The sequence below is a fragment of the Cavia porcellus genome, unplaced genomic scaffold (assembly GCF_034190915.1).
Source record: "Cavia porcellus strain 051 isolate PalLab524CR breed Dunkin Hartley unplaced genomic scaffold, mCavPor4.1 scaffold_29, whole genome shotgun sequence".
Classification (NCBI taxonomy): domain Eukaryota; kingdom Metazoa; phylum Chordata; class Mammalia; order Rodentia; family Caviidae; genus Cavia; species Cavia porcellus.
The window spans coordinates 44,608,265-44,626,952 of NW_026947512.1; the positions used below are offsets into that span (position 1 = coordinate 44,608,265).

General features: G+C 46.6%; 1 protein-coding gene across 1 annotated transcript in view; it reads left to right on the top strand.

Moving 5' to 3' along the window:
• The window catches only part of Plpbp (pyridoxal phosphate binding protein), a 27,139-nt gene extending 13,153 nt beyond the window's left edge, over nucleotides 1-13,986 (top strand). The window contains exons 5-8 of the mRNA XM_005000423.4: nucleotides 4,323-4,457; nucleotides 9,767-9,909; nucleotides 10,537-10,635; nucleotides 12,314-13,986. Of these exons, the coding sequence (XP_005000480.1) occupies nucleotides 4,323-4,457; nucleotides 9,767-9,909; nucleotides 10,537-10,635; nucleotides 12,314-12,445 (509 nt within the window). The 3' untranslated portion in view covers nucleotides 12,446-13,986. The remainder of the gene's footprint in view (nucleotides 1-4,322; nucleotides 4,458-9,766; nucleotides 9,910-10,536; nucleotides 10,636-12,313) is intronic.
• Nucleotides 13,987-18,688: the final 4,702 nt, after the last annotated feature.

The window sequence follows — 18,688 nt, forward strand, 5'->3', positions numbered from 1 at the left end:
AATGTGTTCTCCTCATTCTCTGGGTTGTCTTTCTACTTCGTTGAAGCTTAGTAGTTTTTTATTCCAATTGATCTGTTTTTGTTTTTGTTTTTTCTTTTGTGACTTGCCTTTACTCTGGTATTAAGCCTTTAAAAATCATTGCCAAAAAAAAAATCACTGCTTTTCATCCCTGGTAACCCCCCTCCGCCAAATCATTCTTAATCCAAAGTCATGAAAATTTATTTACTTTTAGTTTTTCTTCTATGGGTTAGTTCTCACCACTAGAGCCATTTGAGTCCATTTTTATGTGTTGTCTAAAGAAAAGAATACGGAGGGGTGTGTGTATCTATGTGTGTTACTGAGAGTTGAACCCAGGGCTTTTGCATTGAGCAGCATCGCCAAGCCTTTTTTGAGACAGGGTCTCCCTCAGTTGCCCAGCAGGGCTCACACTTGCAGTCCTGCCTCAGCCTCCCAGAGTGCTGAGATTAAAGGCACGTGCTACTACACCTGGCTTCCCATAAGTTTTTGTATACCTTCACCTTTAAGTTAAAAAATATTTTTTCTGACTATAGAATTCTAGATTTAACTAATTTTTTCCTTTCAGTACTTTAAAGATGTTGTTTCATAGTGCATGCCTATAATCCTAACGTTCTTGGAGCTGAGGCAGGATGGTCACAAGTTCAAGGCCAGCTGGGACTCCATGCAGTAAGACCCTATCTCAGAACAGATAAACAAAAGGAATGTTGTCCCACCATGGCTTTACGTGCTCTGTTACAATGAGGAATCTGATGTCATGCTTCCCTTTGTCCCTCTGTACATAATGTGTTCCCTCCCTGTGGCTAGTTTCAAGACTTCTCCATTATTGGGAGCCGGGGATGTAGCTCAGCAGTATAGCACCTGCGTGGCAAGCGTGAGGTTGTGAATTCGATTCCTAGTACAAAAAAACACAGCATAAATTGGGACTGGGGATTTAGCTCAGTGGGTCTACCACTGAGTGCCTGCCTGACAAGCACAAGGTCTGGAGTTCCATCCCCCACACCAAAGAAAAGATTCCCCCAGTATCACTAGTTTTGAGCAACTTAATTACGACGAGCTTTACTGTGATCTTCACATTTCCTATGCTTGGAGTTTGTTGCAATTCTTGGGTCAGTAGGTTTGGTGTATTCTGTTTGTTTGTTTTGTTTTGTTTTTAAGAAAATTATGGAAAAGTTGTTTCCCATTTGCTCCTTTCCCACTTTCCCCGCAGCTCCAACCTCCCTTAGGCTGCTTGAGGTGCCCACGGTTCTCTGTTGCTGGTTGTTGCTGTAATGTTTTCCTGGGTTTCCTTTTGGGTAATTTCTTCAGGTCAACTGATTCTTCTTGTGGCCATCAATTTGCTGTTAGCCCTGTCATTGGATTGGTCATCTCATGCATTGCCATTTTTGAGCTAGAAGTTTAATCTGAGTCTTTTTTCCTATTTCCTGTGTCTCTGGTTTTTTTAAAATAAGGAACATAGTTATAACTTTTAAGGTCCTTATTTGCTAATTTGTTCATTTTTGTCAGTTCTTAATCAGTTGCAATTGGTTGATTTAACTATTCATTATATATCATATTGAGCCGGGCATGGTGGCTCACTCCTGTAATCCCAGCATTCCAGAGGCTGAGGTGGGAGGATTGCCATGAGTTCAGACCAGCCTGTCTACATAATGCACTGAAAGCCAGCCTGAACTGCACAGTGAGACCCTGTTTCAGAAAAAAAAAGTCCTATACCTCACATTTTACTGCTACTTTGTATGCCTGTTAATTTTTGTAAATGATAGTGTTACACAAATTTTGGCTGAATGCTAGCTAATTTGTATTCCTGTAAGTATCCTTGAACTTTGTTCTAGAACCTAGTATTTTGAGCACAGGTTTTTTTTTTCCTTCTTCTTCTTTTTTATTGGTACCAGTGATCGAACTCACAACCACACACTTGCAAGGCAGAGGCGCTTATGCCACTGAGCTAAATCCCCAGCCCCTTTTAAGCACAGTTTGATCTATTAGGTGCTGCTTTTAAAATTAGTTGGTTTGACCAGAGCAGAGGTTGGTTTAGTGTTAATTACTCCCCACTATTAAAGCAAGGGAACTGTAACTGGTATTCCATGGATCCAGCTAAAGAGTCTTAACTTGAAAATTAAATTAAAAAAAAATAAATCTATAAGAATATTACAGGGCCAGGGATTTAGTTCAGCAGCATAAGCACCTGCTTGGCAAACATGAGGACATAAGTTCAGTCTCCGATACCAAAAAAAAAAAATTGTACAACATTTTTATTTTTTTTCTTAGATATAGGGAAAGGCTTTTCTGACCAAGACAAAATTTAGAAACCATAAGAGAAACAGTTTTCAGGTTTGATTACACAAAAATTAAAATTGTCTGAATATCAAAGCCAAAGGAAATCACAGACTGGGAGAAAAACGGTATTTTAAAAGGGGGAAAGAAGTTAATGTCTAGAGTACATAAAAGTAAGCCAGGCATGATGGTGCACACTGTAATCCTGGCACTAGAGAGGGTGAGGCAGGAGGGGGTACAAGTTCAAGGACCGCCTGGGCAATGCAGCAAGACCCTGACTCAACAATAAAAAAATAAAATAGGGCTGAGACATAGTTAAGTGGTATTGCATTCTTTTTGAGACAAGGTCTTGCTCTGCAGTTTAGGCTGGCCTTGAGTAGCCCGGGTTGGCTTTGAACTCACAGCAATCTTCCTACATCAGCCCCACTGAGTGCTGAGATTACAGGCATGCACCACCATGTCCAACTTGGTATTGCATTCTTGACCCTCAGTACAAATCTTTTTTTTTTTTTTTTTTTTTTTTAAGCAAAAGATGAACTAAAACTAAACAGGAAATTTATAAAGAAAAACAAATAAAAGGCCAGTAATCAAATGAATACGTTTCAACCTTAATTGCAAAACAATCAACCCTACTTCTCACTCAGCAGATTACTCTTTACTCTGTAAAGAGTACAAAAGGCCGCTAATGTCCACTGTTTTGAGTATTGAGCCTAAGACTTTAAAGTGTTAGGTGGGGTCTCCTGGACAACAGATTGGTGACATCTAACACAACTTAAATTGCGTTTCCTGCTTGGGTTGTAATTTCAATTCTAGAATTCATTTATTCTATAGAAATACGCATATATGCACAGAACTCAGTGTCTGAGCTCTGTAAAGGAACCACCCTAAGCCAGGGGCGGTGGCCTGTCCTGCAGTTCCAGCACTTTCGAGGCTGAGATCTGAGGATCACTTGCACTTAGGAGTCTAAGAGGAGCCCCAGCAATACAGCAAAACTCTACCTGTAGGAAAAGGGAAACAGTCTCATCTCAGGTCCATGAACAGAGGACCAGCAGCTGGGCGCAGTGTGCAGACCCATAACCCCGGATACTCAGAGGGCTGAGGCAGGAGGACTGAGAGATCCATGCCAGAGAGACCCTGTGTTAAAACAAAATAAAAACAGGAATGATGATACAGCTCAGTGGCAGAGCACTATCTGCTCCCCAGTACTGCAGAAAATGATGAATAAAAGGGGACTAGATAAGGAAACCATGATCATTCGCTGTGTGGGATGCTGTAGTTTTGTTAAGTACCAGTGAAGCCAGGTGTGAAGGCACACACTTGTAACCCAGCACTCTTGGAGGCTGAGGCAGGGGATCACACATTCAAGCCCAGCCTGGGCAACTCAGCAAGTTAATGAAACCCTATCTTTAAAAACAAATGTACTTCAGTACAAAGACCCTGGGTCCAGTCCCCACAGATGCACAGATGAAGCCTCCTGCCTGGGAACTGTTAGCATTCAGTAGATGTGGACTGGTGACACCTGGCTCACCATTGTCCCTTATCTGAGGCAAGGCTGATACTACATCTCACATGCATTTTTGAAAAAGAAGACGACTTTCACAACTTCAGTGTCTCACTTAGGTTTCAGTGTGTGGGTCAGTCTGATGTCCTGGTCACATGAGAACACCCCCACCCCAGAGAGTTTAAGGCCATGGAGATACTGCACCGGCAACACTCTGGTTTCCAGTTCTTCAGTGGCACCTTGACCTGTTTCTCTCGTCTTGCACTGAGGTGCATCAGGGCAGGCCCGCTGGGGAGAGCCTCACCACTACCAGCTTCTCGAAGCCTCTGCACACCTTGTGTCTGTGTTACCCTTTCGCTGTTCATCTTTGCTGATAGGACAAGGATCGTTAGCGTCCGAACTCATACCAGTAAAACTCACATTTGTCCTCTTAGCAGAACTAAGGCTTAACTAGCAGGTCAAAGACTTCCTGCAGTGTATGTGCCACAGGAAGGTAGATGAAGAATAACACCTTGTCTCTTTCTCTTTACAGCTGTCCCCAACCTCTTCATGCTGGAGACAGTGGATTCTGTGAAGCTGGCAGACAGAGTCAACAACTCGTGGCAGAAAAAAGGTTCTCCTGAAAAGTTAAAGGTTATGGTCCAGATTAACACCAGTGGCGAGGAGAGTAAGTGACGAGACCTAGACTGCTGGTTTCTTCTCTTTAGGTGGCTGCAGCACAGGGAGAGTGGCGAGGGAAACATCTCACAAGTGAGGTCGTGGATAGAAGCCACGGGCTTTTACGTTAGCGACCGCATGATCTAGAAGTGCAGCAGCATGCAGGCAGTCTCCATATCCTTGTGGGTACGTCCTGGGGTCGTATCTTAGTGGGTGCATCCCAGCGTTGTGTCTCAGTGCATAGGTCCTGGTGTTGTATCTTTTTTTTTTTTTTTTTTTTTAACTTTTTATCGGTACCGGAGATCGAACTCACGACTGCCTGGTTGCAAGGCAGGCGCTTATGCCGCTGAGCTAAATCCCCAGCCCCTCTGGTATTGTATCTTAATTGATGCTAGTGTTACATCTTAGCGAATACATCCTGGTGTAAATCTTAGTTAATGCATTGTGATGTCATATCTTAGTAAAATATCATGATGTTAAATCTAAGTTTTGGGAAGAAAAGGAATCAAGAAAGGAATATAACTTTGATCTACCGAATATCTCCAAAAGTGATTATCACTCCAAAAAGGAATTGTAGAGTGCCAGGTACACTGTTTCTTAAAATGTTAGTGTTACCGTCGAAGAGAACAGAAGAAGCCCTAGTAGTACACGGCGTGGGGTAGGGTAGCAGGATAACATGAGGAGGAGCCTGGTCTTTGAAAGAACTGACCGTGGGCTTGCACTGTGACGCTTTCATCCTAGATAATGTCTCTTCAGCTCCCTGTCTTGCCCTGACAGCGGCGTCATAATCCGCTTCAGGTATGGCAAGGACTGAGCATGACAGTACCGGCGGAGCCGGGAGCACTGAACTCTGCCAGCTCACTCGCTATCATTTTGTGAAGAATAAGCATTTAAACTGGGAGTGTAGCTCAGTGGTAAATAACTTGCCTAGTTTGCAATAAAAAAGAAAGAAATTTGTAAAGATCATGTATTTGCACCGGTATTCACCAAATCTTAGCATGAAGATTGATTGTACCAAATCAGAGCCTAGGCATATAGGCATCTTTTCCAAATAGGCCCTGGAGGGGTCTGGGGATTTAGCTCAGCGGCATAAGCACCTGCCTTGCAAGCAGGCGGTCGTGAGTTCGATCTCCGGTACTGATTTAAAAAATAAACCCCAGATAGGGCCTGGAAGCAGGCTGCCTGGTCCAAACCACAGGTCAGCATTCCTAGTTATATGACCCAGGAAAGATTCTTAGCCTCCCTGGGCCTCAGTTTCCATCTTTAGGATGGTGCTAGTAAGAGTACTTAACGTGGAGAATAACATTTCTTTTTTTTTTTTTTTGTCTTTTTCCTTTTTTATCGGTACCAGGGATCGAACTCACGACTGCCTGCTAGCAAGGCAGGCGCTTATGCCGCTGAGCTAAATCCCCAGCCCCAGAATAACATTTCTTGAGTCATAAAGGCGCAGAAGCATGGATCTGTCGGACCCATGTTTATACCTTTAGACTATTTCTACAGATGATAGGTTAATTTTAATTTTATGAGTTTTATTGTATTAAACAATAAGTACAGGAAAAAAATCAAAAAATGAAGTACTGAATTTTTAATATTTACTGTTTATTTAAAAACGTCAAAATTTTCAACATCGACTCTCTTGGTATACAAAGTCTGAAAAAGACAGCACAAATTTTTATATGAACTACAATTAAAATACTGATAGCACTTTAGAAAAAAAAGTCCTTAATTATCACACCGAAGGCTGTCTGCACACATGACAACACACACACGCATCACCTACACTGACAGCACATGTGTTCTGCTTTCCTGGCCTGTCTGCAGGACACGCTCACCATCTCTTACTGTTTTGTCAGGAGGTTCTTATTGTATAATACAGTCTGTAGTTAATAGGAACAAAATATCAGTAAAATACTAAATTCTTACTATGTATCGTGCATTTAGAATAACCATTTTCAGATCAGCTATGTACTTCCTTGCAAAACCTAGAAGATAACATGAGAAATAAATTCCTACATGAACTACAACAAAAATACCAATAAAACCCTACCACAAAAATAAGGGCCATCTTCTCACATGCGAATTGCATGCTCCATGCACACATCCCACGCTGACAGCACGTGGCTTAGCCTTCCTTTCCTGTGTGGCCGTCTTGGCACCTCTCTTTTTTTCCTGGTTTGTCAGAAGCTTCCTATTGTATCATAGCGAAGAAGTAAGATGTCAATAAAATATCAAATTGGTAGTGAGTGCTTAGAATAGACATCAGCATTTTCACATCAGCTGTTTACTTGCTTACAAAAATAAAAACCTCTGTGAACTTCAATGTAAATACAAATAAAAGTCTACCAACAAAAATAATGATTGCTTCAACTGTCACACCCAAGATGGTCTTCACACGTGACAACTACATGCTCCATACACAAGTTTTGCTTACAGTGTTAGCACATATATGTTGTTTTTCTGTCCTTTCTTGTAGGGCACAGTTGACACCTTTTATAAGTTTTCCTACTGTAGGTCTTTGTGATGCTACTACATTTGTTCACCTTCTGCTCACCAGTGTGCTCCACAATTTTTTTGCATTTTTCCTTGGGTGGAAACATTTTGCTTTTCCTCTGCTATAAATGCTCTCTTACGAATTTCAGTCCCATTCCTCTAAGAAAGTTTCTCTGTGGTATTTTGCACTGTTACCTTCTTTGTAAACTATCAAACTATGTTCAAACATGTGTTCCCCACATGTGTAGGATCAAGTGAAACAGAACCGTTGGCCAGTGCTCTGTGTTTCAAGTGACATCATAGTTGCTGCATAACTCATCAACAACGTCACCTCGATCTTTGGTTTTGTTGTAGAAAGTTTTTATCTCAGGCTTCCATTTGTCAAAATTTCCCTGTCAGTATTTCCCTATCATGTGAGATGGTGACTTCAGCAGTACCAATGTGTTTTTCTTTGCCATATACAAGGCTAATGTTATATCTTTCTGAAATCCAAAGATTGTATTATGCAATTCTTTGTTTTGACATTGCAACATTTCATTTGGAAGTTCTGCTTTGTTCCTTCATGTAGTTCCTGTGCTGGTAAACTCATGCTCTGTTAACAAATGAAACATCAGTCAAAAACTGGTAAACGAATAGTTGCATGTCACACTCCAGTTGGTTTGAGAGGAGAAACAAACCTCTTCACAATAACATTTGGTTTGTTATATAATAAGTACCTAGTGACTGAGTTCCAGGAAAAATGTCTATAAACTGAAAGCAGAAGTCTGCATCTACAAGGGCATGAATTTTTATGCCCTATCTTTATCCATCACTTTTCCTTAAGTCTTTTAGATCCCTGCAGTTACCATGAGGAATCCCTGCTAAGTACAGTGAGCTGTCATAATAAATATATTTTTTAATATGGCTACTGGTGCACACTGAACATTTTACTTGCATTTCAGCCTTTGTGTGTTTCACCGCATCTTCTAGCATTTCATCTGTTGAAACTTCCAACATTCAATGGCAGTTCTGGCATTCTATCTGAATATGTTTCACCCTTGGCAAGACATTCACTGTACTTTTGGACCTAGTTCTAACATGGAATCATTCCATCTGGTTGTGTAGCCATTTTGCAACATTTCAACTAGTCAAACATGTACTCACATTATTTTTTTCTTCCTCCTCTGAATCAAGGAGGTTTGTATTCCTGTATCTCTGTCAGTCAGTTCTTGCTCCATTTCACTGTCACACATGGCCAGTGTCAAAGCAGCAGCAACAGCAGCAGCATACAACCACACCACTCTTCTGTTACAAAGGCATTTTACTATACATGCTTCATCATCCATGCATGAGTAATATGATGATTCACTTTTTATACTTTTTTTTTTCTTTTTATCGGTACCGGGGATTGAACTCACGACCACCTGCTTGCAAGGCAGGTGCTTATGCCACTGAGCTAAATCCCCAGCCCCTGATGATTCACTTTTGACTTCTTGCAAAACTTGAAAATCTGGTTTTTAATGTGTCATTCTACTGAATTGGGCCATTTCTACCAGAAAAATCAAAAGAAAACTTACTTTTAAAAAATCCTGGAGTGGCTGTGAGTCTGTTGAGCCCTCGGTGATGCTCAGGTTAACACGCAAAACCAGTAGAATGTAGCATAATATGGGTAAAAATTCCATTTTGCCACTTTTGCACATATGCACACACCTTGCCATTTATCATACCAAATGGGCATCCCTCAGGGAAAGGTGCTGAGATGCACAAACAGCTTATTATGCTAAAGTAAAACTGTACAGTAGAAAGGTGAGGGTTGGGTCTACTGGACCCTGTGTTATGATCCTTAACCTCATAAAGCAATGGTGGCAAACATTTTAAAGCTTTCAGTGATACAGCCCACCGCAGCACTCATGCCGTAAGTTCAACACCATTATCATAGAGTTACCATGTTAAACAAGAAGCTCTTAGGATGCAGCACACGTGCCGGGGCTATAGCTCATTACATTGTGAATCGGAAAGTGACTCTAGATCATTTGCATTACATCATTTCCTCGTAACTAGCTATAACTTGCCCTAATTAGTGATTGAAGTGAATGTTCCCTGGCACTTCCATTTGATAAATAGGGGTGGGACAGAATCCATGATCCATACAACTACATAACAAGTGGTCCCCACTGCTGATTCCCTCCCACTATTAACAAGTTCAGTTAAACTTTGTGAATGCAGTCAGAAGTATTTAATATATACCTTAGTTTTTGTAGTTCCATTAATAAAAATTAATCCCAATTCATCTGGGATTTTGACACTGAATCTTGGGGGAGGGTGGTAACCCAGGAAATGTAAGGGGTTTTCTTTTCCCTCTTGTTCAACTCTTCTCATCTAAAATCCTGAAATATTCATGCCTGTAATCCCAGCACTTGGGAGGCTAAGGCAGGGAGATTACCATGAGTTCAGTGCCAGCCTGGTCTGCCTAATAAGACACTGTCACAAAAAGCCAAAACAATAAAATCTGAGTAGAAGGGCTGGGGCTGGGGCTCAGTGGTAGAGTGCCTGCCTAGCACGCCTGACATGCTGGGTTCAGTCCCCAGTAATGCAAAATAAATAAATGAGTCTATCTGAAGGCATATATTGTTCAGCTTCCCTGTTGCTAAGACAGAAGTTTAGAACCTGATTAGAAAGCCTCCTTCCAAAGAAGACCCCAGATAGAAAGTTCCTCCTCTTTAAAATGTGAAGGTTTGCTTCCCAGGGTCTTCAGCTAGTGTCACCTCCACTGTTGGCTGGGAAGGACCGGAAACACCCTCAGGCCATTGAGGCCATCTGGGCATCCCCATCTCTGTTTCTTTTATGCAGGTAAACATGGCCTTCCCCCCTCAGAGATGATAGCCCTGGTGGAACACCTGACTGCCAAGTGCCCCAGCCTGGAGTTCGTGGGGCTGATGACCATAGGAAGCTTCAGCCACGATCTCAGTCAAGGACCAAATCCAGACTTCCAGGTACTGGGGCTGCAGTGGGGGAGTAGGGAGTAGCCTGGGGGAGGGGATTTTTGACATGCAAAACAAGTATCCTGGGGCCTGAGCAGCGATGGCAGTGCGTACTTGGCGCACATGAGACCCTGCTCAGCTCGCATCCTCGGCACCACAAGGAAAAGCAAGCAGAAGCGTCACGGCCACTGCCATCGCAGGGCTGGGCACTGCGCTAACTCAGCACCCCAGATGTTGCCTGTCTGGTATTAGAGCCAACATCTCCGCATGAGGGAAGGAGAAGAGCAGGTTTCCAAACCCCAGCAAATCTTTTTCAGCTCAGTTTGAATTTGGCTAAGAAAATTTTTCAGAATGAGCTTTCTCCCTCTCTAATGACTGAGTTTCACTGTTGTGTTTTGTTTCATTTCTGGTGCTAGGGCTTGAACCCAGGGCTGCGCACATAACGGGCCAAGCCCGGTCCTGATAGTTTCCTTGGGAGCTGAGGACTTCGCTAACACCCTTACAGTGCCCTCTGGCAACCTGTGCAGGCCTCCCCTCATGAGCATGGACTCCGTGTCCAAGGTCTGTGTGTCTGACGACCTCCAGGCAAGGAAGAAGGCAGGGGTAAAGCAGGTGTTGTCCCCCTCCTGTTCCCATCAGATGCTGCGGTCCCTGCGTGCAGAGCTGTGTGAAAAGCTGCGCATTCCCACCGAGCAGGTGGAACTGAGCATGGGCATGTCCGGGGACTTCCAGCACGCGGTGAGTGTCCCTCTGCAATGAGGGGCCAGAGGCTAAAGCAGGAACAGGCTTTGGCCAGTTCTTTCATTTTGTCAGAGATAGGGTCCCCCCAAGTTAACCATGCTGGCCTCAAACTCATGATCCTCCCACCCTGCCCTCCTGAGCAGCTGGAATTAGCCAGGCGTGGGGCATACACCTGTGGTTCCTACATGAGAGAGGCTAAGGTAGGAGGATCTTGAGTTTGGACCAGCGTGGATTACTTAGTGAACCTAATAAAACAAATAAAAACTAGCTGGGACAGGTGTACCCTACCACAGCTGGTAAGAATAGGTTTTTCCTGGAAAAATCTTTGAAAATGCTCATCAGAGAGCAATAGGGGGTCCCAGGCACAGTGGTTCTCTATTCTGACATTTCTCCCCTTCTCTATCTTTTTTTGTTTTGTTTTGTTTTGTTTTGTTGTTTTTTGTTTTTTGTCTTTCTGAGACAGGGTCTCACTGTTCAGACTGGCCTTGAACTTGCTTATGTAGCCTGTGCTGGCCATGGACTTGTAGTGATCTTTCTGCCTCAGCCACGTGGGTGCTAGGATTACAGGCACGTGCCAATATGCTGGGTCTGACACCTAATTTTTAGAAACAGTGTAATTCCTAAGTGTCATCTAAAGGGAAATTAGAAAATAAGCTATTGTCTGTGACTGTGGCTCAGTAGCAAGGCACAACCCTAGCATGTGCAAAGCCTGGGTTCAGTTCCCTAACTAAAGACAGAGAGCAAGAAGTCAAGTTAGACTTCACAAAGGCATTGGGTTACATAAATGCCAGGGCACAGATGTGACCAATTGATCTCACGTGTAGATTCACCGTGGATACAGCAGTTCTGTGCAGAATTGGATAGCAGGGCTTACTGGCAACTCTCATACCTGACTTCCTAGAATAGCAAATAATTCCATAAAGCGCCAAAACCAAAGGTTTTTTTTGTGTGTTTGGTTTTTGGTCTTTTTTTTTTTTTTTTTTTTTTTTTTTTTTGGCATTTTTTGAGCCCAAAGCCTTCACACTGAGCTACATCCCCAGCCCTTTTTCTCTTTTGTCTTTGACATACAGCCTCACTAAGTTACACAAACTGGGCTCAAATTTACAACTGTCCTATCTCAGCCTCCCAAAACGCAGGTATTACAGGTATATGTTACCACACTGGTGTCAAAAATTGAAGTATAAATTTGCATTCTTGGAAAAGTGTCCTACTAAAACAGTATAAAAATTCTTGTGTTTATAAGTTAAACACAACCAGATCCTGTGCTCAGATAATTCTAAGGAGCTTTGTCCTCTGCCTGACCATGGTGCATTAAGAAGCCACATGGGCCATGAAACAGCTTTTCCCTGTGTGGCTGTGTGGCTGTGTCCCCCACACCCATGATGGCCAACATCCCTGGTACCCCACCCCAATCCCATGTCCTGTGTTGTTAGCATTGCCCCCCTACCCTGTTTGTGGAATTCTCGAGCTCCCTGCCCCTGCAGAAGCCAAGGGAGAACTGCTGTTCTCTGGGCGCCCCTGGGACCTGTCCCTCCCCAAGGAACTGCAGCCCTCAGCTGTCCTCACAGACGCCGCTGGAGAGATACTCACTGCGTCTCACAGAGCCTGACTCTGCCCTCAGAATGTGAGAGGTGCCAGGCAGCTGGCACTTGACACTTTCTCCTCTTGCCTGCAGATTGAGCTTGGATCCACAAACGTCCGAGTAGGGACCACTATTTTTGGAGAGCGGGACTACTCCAAGAAACCCTTGAGGGAGGAGACCACAGCAGAGCCAGAGGCCCCCGCAGAGGCAACGCAGGGGCACTGAGCTGAGGCGATCGCTGTGCACAAGTGAAGTGTTCATCATGATGGCCCACCTGTGCCCTGCTGGGACCTGGACAGCCGTGAACAGTCACAGGTGTCAGCTGGAGCCATGACATAGGAAGCCTGCTGCAGACAGTGGCTTTGCATCAAGTTTGAGAATCCAGACTCTTCTGCAGAAACAGATGTCAAATCAGTAGCCAGGAATCGTGTCCTGTAATTGAATTCGGCACAGGAACACTGCTCGAGTCCCGAATACCTTCCCCAGGTTGGAGTACGGGCTGCTGTGCCCATCATCTTCCCTGCTGCTCATCCCCGCCTGTGGGAGATTCCCCACGATGGTCGCCTTTGCCACCCTGAAGCAAGGTGATTTCCATCCCCAGCACACAGGGGAAGTTCCCTGCTGCCGAGGGGCCATCAGTAACCTCCAGCCAGGACTCAAATGACAGCTCTACACACAGACTGTTACTGGCAACAGTTTTGTCACCACTGTGACTCTGAAATTTTAGGGTAACTGTAAATAGGACTTAGGCCTTCCTGACACCCTCCCTAAGAGAAGAGGCTTAGAACTCTTCCCTGGGGTCCCACTGTGATGGGACTGGAATGGTGTGATGCCTCCCTCCTCTGGAAGCCCCCTTTCTGGTGACTTAGCAAAAGCCTATAAAATCGCGTCCCTCCTCAGCAACCAGACACCTGAGGAGCACTTTGCAGATAGGCACAACCTCTGTGCAATCGGCCAGTTCCATGGTTGTTCTTGATTACTGATTAATACAATAGCAAGAGCTTCAAAAATCAGGAAGCACAACACTCCCAAGTTGACAGCTTCCATGCAAGCTGCTGTTTTCCAGATAGCTTTTCCTCTTATTCAAGCCGAAGTCTTTAATTTTATGAAACAACCGTGAGAACCTGACACTACTGCTGAATGTAATTTTGTAAAAACACCGTTATGATTCCTGTTTCAGAGCTGTGGTGTGATATTTCAGAGTCTATTAAATAAAATGTGAGTGTGAATTATACCAATCTGTGCCAACTAGAGAGCAATTAAAAGATTTATTTTCTATGACCTGGTGTAGTGAGTGAACACAGGGCAGCATCAGAACCAGCAGCAGGTGACCAAGCCCCAGCGCCTGGTGTCCTCCAGTCCAGCTTGGAGCAGGGCTTCCCTTGGGCCGCATGGCCAAAGCCATACTCTGGATGGAAAAGGATTCGAAACTTCTAAGGTGTTATGGTTGATGCAGTGTCAACTTGAGAAGTTTAGAAATTTAACAAAGAGACTCATCACAGCAAGGAGCCAGGATCCTTACTTTGTAAATATTCTGTGCACTTAGAATTTGGGAGTGCTATACTTGCCCTGGTGGGTCTTGGGGGCCCTTGTGTACAACATAAGGGAGGAAGAGAGCCCTGTTCCCCCAGCTTTTGCTCTGGCTGCTGTTTCTGGCTGCTGCCTTGAAGAGTTGCCCCTGTGCCATGCCACTCTGCCTTGCAGCCAGCTAATAATGGACTGAAGCTTCCACAGACTGTGAGCTAAATAAACTGTTTCCTCCGTAACTTTGGGTGTCAGGTGTTTGTTTCAGCAGCCAGAGAAAAGTAACCAAAACATAGGGCAAGAAAATGAAATCTTTATGTTGCAGAAATTACCAAAATGAAGAGGCTCCGTCTTGCAGTGGGGAACTCTAAATTGCCTCTAGGTGGCAACATTGGCTAACCTGAAGGGCAGGTGCTGGCCTGATGGGCAACACACACACACACACCCAAGGCCCTCTGCTCTGTTAGTCCTGCTCCCTCTTTCCAGGCAGAAGGAGCTTCCCGAGTGACAGCTCATTGGCAGAAGTTCAAGGTGCTCTCAGCTGCTTGATTCTCTGGCTAAGGGTCCAAAGGAAGCTGGAACCCTTCAGGAGAAGTGAGATTATCTGAGCCCTAAAAGATGTCCCTAGCCTGTGCCTGTAGATTAAAAGCAGGAGGCGTGGGCTGGGGATTTAGCTTAGCAGACAGAAGCATCTGCCTGGCAAGCATGAAGTGGTGAGTTCAATCCCCGGTACCAAAAAACAAGGACAAAAAACAGGAAGCACCCAGCCAAGGAGCTGGATCAGGGAGTGACATGGGCCTCCCTCTCCTGCCTATCCACATAGGACAGGGATCCTGTGGCAGGAAAATGCAGCCAGGTTGGGACACTCCTTTTTTGATCTTTTTTGTTGTGTTCTGTGTTAATTTTAAGATAAGCTCTCACAACCTGCCCAGGCTAGACTCAAGCTTGTGATCTGCCTCAGGCTTGAAAGTAACCGACAGGACAGATAAGAGCCACCACTCCTAGCCTGTGACGTTTTGTCATGCACAACAGGCAGCCAGTGTGGATTGCTCTGTTTTTTGTCAAAACAGTGAGCGCCCAGCAGTGTCCTGAGCCTCCACAGCACGCTGTCCTGGGTAAGTCCCACTACATGGCCAAGCATCTTTTCTGTTAATGGCCCAGGTCCTCATCTGCCTGGAGACTGCCTCGGGTGTGGACACCCACCCCCAGCCATCCAGCAGGGCCTCTTCTCTCGGGAAGTCCCTCACAGATTGGGTGAGGTCTTCCATTTGTTCTGGGTGCTAGGGAGACTGCCCCACCATGCTTCAGCCCTGGGGGGCCCACGGTGCTTAAAGTGACCTCTGCCTCAGATCATGCTGGCCCCTCGGAGACCCGTCAGCGCTCTCCCCTGTATTCTTCCACTTTAATTGCATGACAGCTGGTGGAGAATTTGAGATTTAGCCCGACGCCTTCGTGACCAGGGCACTGAGACCTTGTGAAGTCAGTCAGAGCAAGCCGGTAACAGGGCAAGAAGTAACTGAGCACTGCCTCCAGGCCACGGGTCAGTCACTAAAAGATGTGGGCTCTGCCTTGTCACGCTGAGTGGACTCAAGTTCACACTCATGCTGGGCATGCACTCCAGCTCAAGTTGCAGCCCAGCCCCACTCAATAAGCCTGCACCCCTCAGCTCAGCTCGCACCTCAGGGGAGAGCCACGCTGCTGTTGCTGTGAAAGCAATGCGCCTGCTTAGGTGACTGTGGTAGTTGAGAACTTACCCCTCTTAATGTAGGACAAACAGAAACCACCACCAACAGGGGCAAGACAGAAGGAGACAACTACACCACTGAAAGCTGGGGTGAGTGGGCTGAGCCTCCCTCCCTTCTGCCCTCCAGCTCCCTGGCAGAAGTCCCTCCTCCAGGTTCAAGCTGTCCCACCAGCCCTGCCTCCCAGCCTGCACCAGCCACCAGTTCTGCTGCTGCTGCAGGCCAGATATGGAGGAACAAGGCGGACTGGGACAGTCTGCAAGCCCAAGACATCCTTGTCCTTGGAAAACAAGGAAAGCTCACTGCCTCCCAAAGCTTCAGAGGGGGTGGGCCGTGAGCTGCGGGGCAGGCGGGGCACTCAGTGGTGCAGTGGCTACTGTTGGCTGGGTGCTGTTACATCAGCCTCCTGACTAAGGACGGGAGGCTGTGAGCCATTGTCCTATGGTCCCAACCTCCTACAAATCCGCCCTCCCTCATGGAGGACCTAGGTGAAGAAAAGGACTTTTTGTCCTTTTGTAGTGATTCTGGGGATGGAAACCAGGATCCTGCATTTGCTAGGTAAGTACTCTGCCACTGAGCTACTCCCACAACGCAAAAGAAGAGGACTTTCTTTTCCCCCCCCTGCAGTTTGTACAAGTGTACACTAGGGCTATGTGTGACCAAACAGCCATTCACGGGGTCCTTACATTCAAGTTCCTCTCCTATAATCATTGTGAGGTCCTAAGGAACCTCAGAGCTGACACTTCATTTTATAAAGTCTGAGACAAGCCAACAGCAAGGGCTCATACCTATAATCCCAGCTACTTAGGAGGCTGAGGCAGGAGGGTCACAAATTCAGTGATATCTGAACTACATAGAGAGCCCCTGTCTGAAAGGCAAGGGGCAGGGGGCTGGATATGTAGCTCAGTGGTAGAGCTCCCCCACCCTGAGTTCCATCCCCAGGACCAGAAAAAAGCAAAAGTCTGGCATGTATCAGCTGCAGTGGCACGTGATGGGGAGGGAAAGAGAGATTTTGACATCTTTTTTGTATTTAAAATGCATCTCATGAGCTCTGGCTCGTGAGCTTTGGAATGTCCAGGAAGCAGATGCCTCTCTGTGTGCTGGAGTGCTCCTCAGATGGCCCTGGTCACGCTCACAAGCTGGAATCCCCCTGTGCCAGCTGCACATTGGAGTCTGTCCCCACCCAGCCACTGAGGAGCAGCGTTAGGCTCCTGTTCAGAGCGGAGCTTGACCGGGCTGCCAATCTCCAAAATACAATCAATGTGTGACCTTATTCAGCAGATGTCTGAAGAAACAAGCACAGCCCTGGGCCAACTTTGAAGTCAGAAAGGGAAGATGAGAAGTTGGGAGAGAGAAAGAGGAGGGAAAAGAAACTTGGCTGGACATGAAAGGTGTCTTGTCCGTCTGTTCCCCATTAGGCACAGCTCTCTCTCAATGTTGCAGCCTCAACATAATTCTCCTGACCAGAAACTCTCTGGAGAGACAGTGTCAGAGGAAAAACAAACAGACTAGCGTCTTCTGACAGCAAAGTCACTTAAAAACCGATTTGCAGGAGAAGAGGAACGATGTCAGCATGTCAGGGCAGGACACTCCTGGAAGCAGGCCATGTGAGGGGATGCCTTTGTTGGAGTTCAGACAAGGATCAGAAGGGGGTCTCCCCAGGAGAGGTGCCATGCAGAGCCAAGGGAGCTCCAAGAAACAAGATACCCGGGTTGTCTGTCTCAGAATCTGCCCCATCTGGCTTTTCAAATTGAGAACTCACAGCACCTGCCAGCATGCATGAAGGGCCCTGGGTTCCATCTGCAGCACCCCAGAAACCCACTGAAACCCACTGCATTGGAGCGGAATGTTTGTCCTCAGTTGGCTTTCCCATTGCTGATGGCCCACAGCCTTTAAGGGGTGCAGCTCTCAGCAGGCCCTGGGGGTCTCTCTCCCAGCACCCCCGACATGTTGGAGAGGAGCTGGGCAGCATGTGGGAGGAGCCCAGAGCAAGACTCTGCAGGGCTGGGGCTGGCAGGGCGGCCAGGGCGGCAGCTCCACTCAAGTTTCCGGGACCGGCATCTTTTATTTTTTTAAAGGAAGAAAAACTAATCAGCAGAAAGAAGTGAGAGCTCGCCCCTGCCTCTTGGACTTGTTTATTACTGGGATATCTGATTTCAGCAAAGGAAGCCGGCTCTGAAGCAAGGTTTTTATTGGCCGTGAGCAAGAGGAATTCAGGGTTTGCCTTTGATTTGGCTTCCCCAGAACACGCGGCACTGAAGAATATGCTTGCTGCTTTGATGGAGCAGCTCGGTTCTGGGCCCCCTCCCAAATTCTGTTTTGGCAGCGTAGACACAAATTCCCCTCTCGGGACAAGGGTAGAGTGAGGGGCAGTGGAAGGGGCTAGATGAAGAGGAGGAAGGTGAGCAGGACTTGGGGGGGGCGGCCCTCCCTGCCTGGAGTGAGGGGCCTGGAGGGCAGTCTGCTCCCTGCTGGAGGAAAGGCTGCAGCCCAACTGGGCCTGATGGCTTCAATGTGTCAGGAAGATAAAGCCAGAGAATGGAGAGGCAGCCTCTGCCAACATCACTCCCAGGCCACGCGGCCCAGGGCAGGGTGCCCAGGTTCCCCAAGACACCCTGCAAAGGCAAAGAGCTCTGCGCCCCTCACTCTGGCTGGAATGGCCTCCTGCCTCCTGCTGGTCCCCAGAGGGCAAGTGTCCCTCCAGCCACCTCTCTCCTTTATCTTCAGCATCTCCTGTCTCTGTCTGCCTTTCCCTTGCGCCCCTTATCCCTTCTGGTCCAGGCCTGGAGACGGGAGAACCCCATGGGAGGAGACAGAGGTGGGCCAGGCCCTGAGGCTGCTGCTGGGCTGCAGACTCCAGGGCCATCAGAGATGAGCTGTCCGCAGGGAGGGGTGGTGCTGGGTCCTGCTCACTCCCTTCCTGTCCTGGTTTGTGACTAGGAGGCAGTAGGTGACAGGAGAGGCCGCTCTTCCTCTCTGGGCTGTGGGTCACCACAAGTGCTCCCTGTGACAAGGCTTGGGCTTGGACTCACCTCGTAGTGGTTTGGGAGCTGCCAGCATGGCCCTGCTCACCTGTGAGGCCAGGTCCACCTTGGCAGTCAGTGCAGCATTGGCACTCTGAGCAGGGGGCAGGACTGGGGAACAGAGCTCCCACTGTACCTGCTGCAGGGACCCAGTCATCCACAGGGCGTGTGCAGTGAAT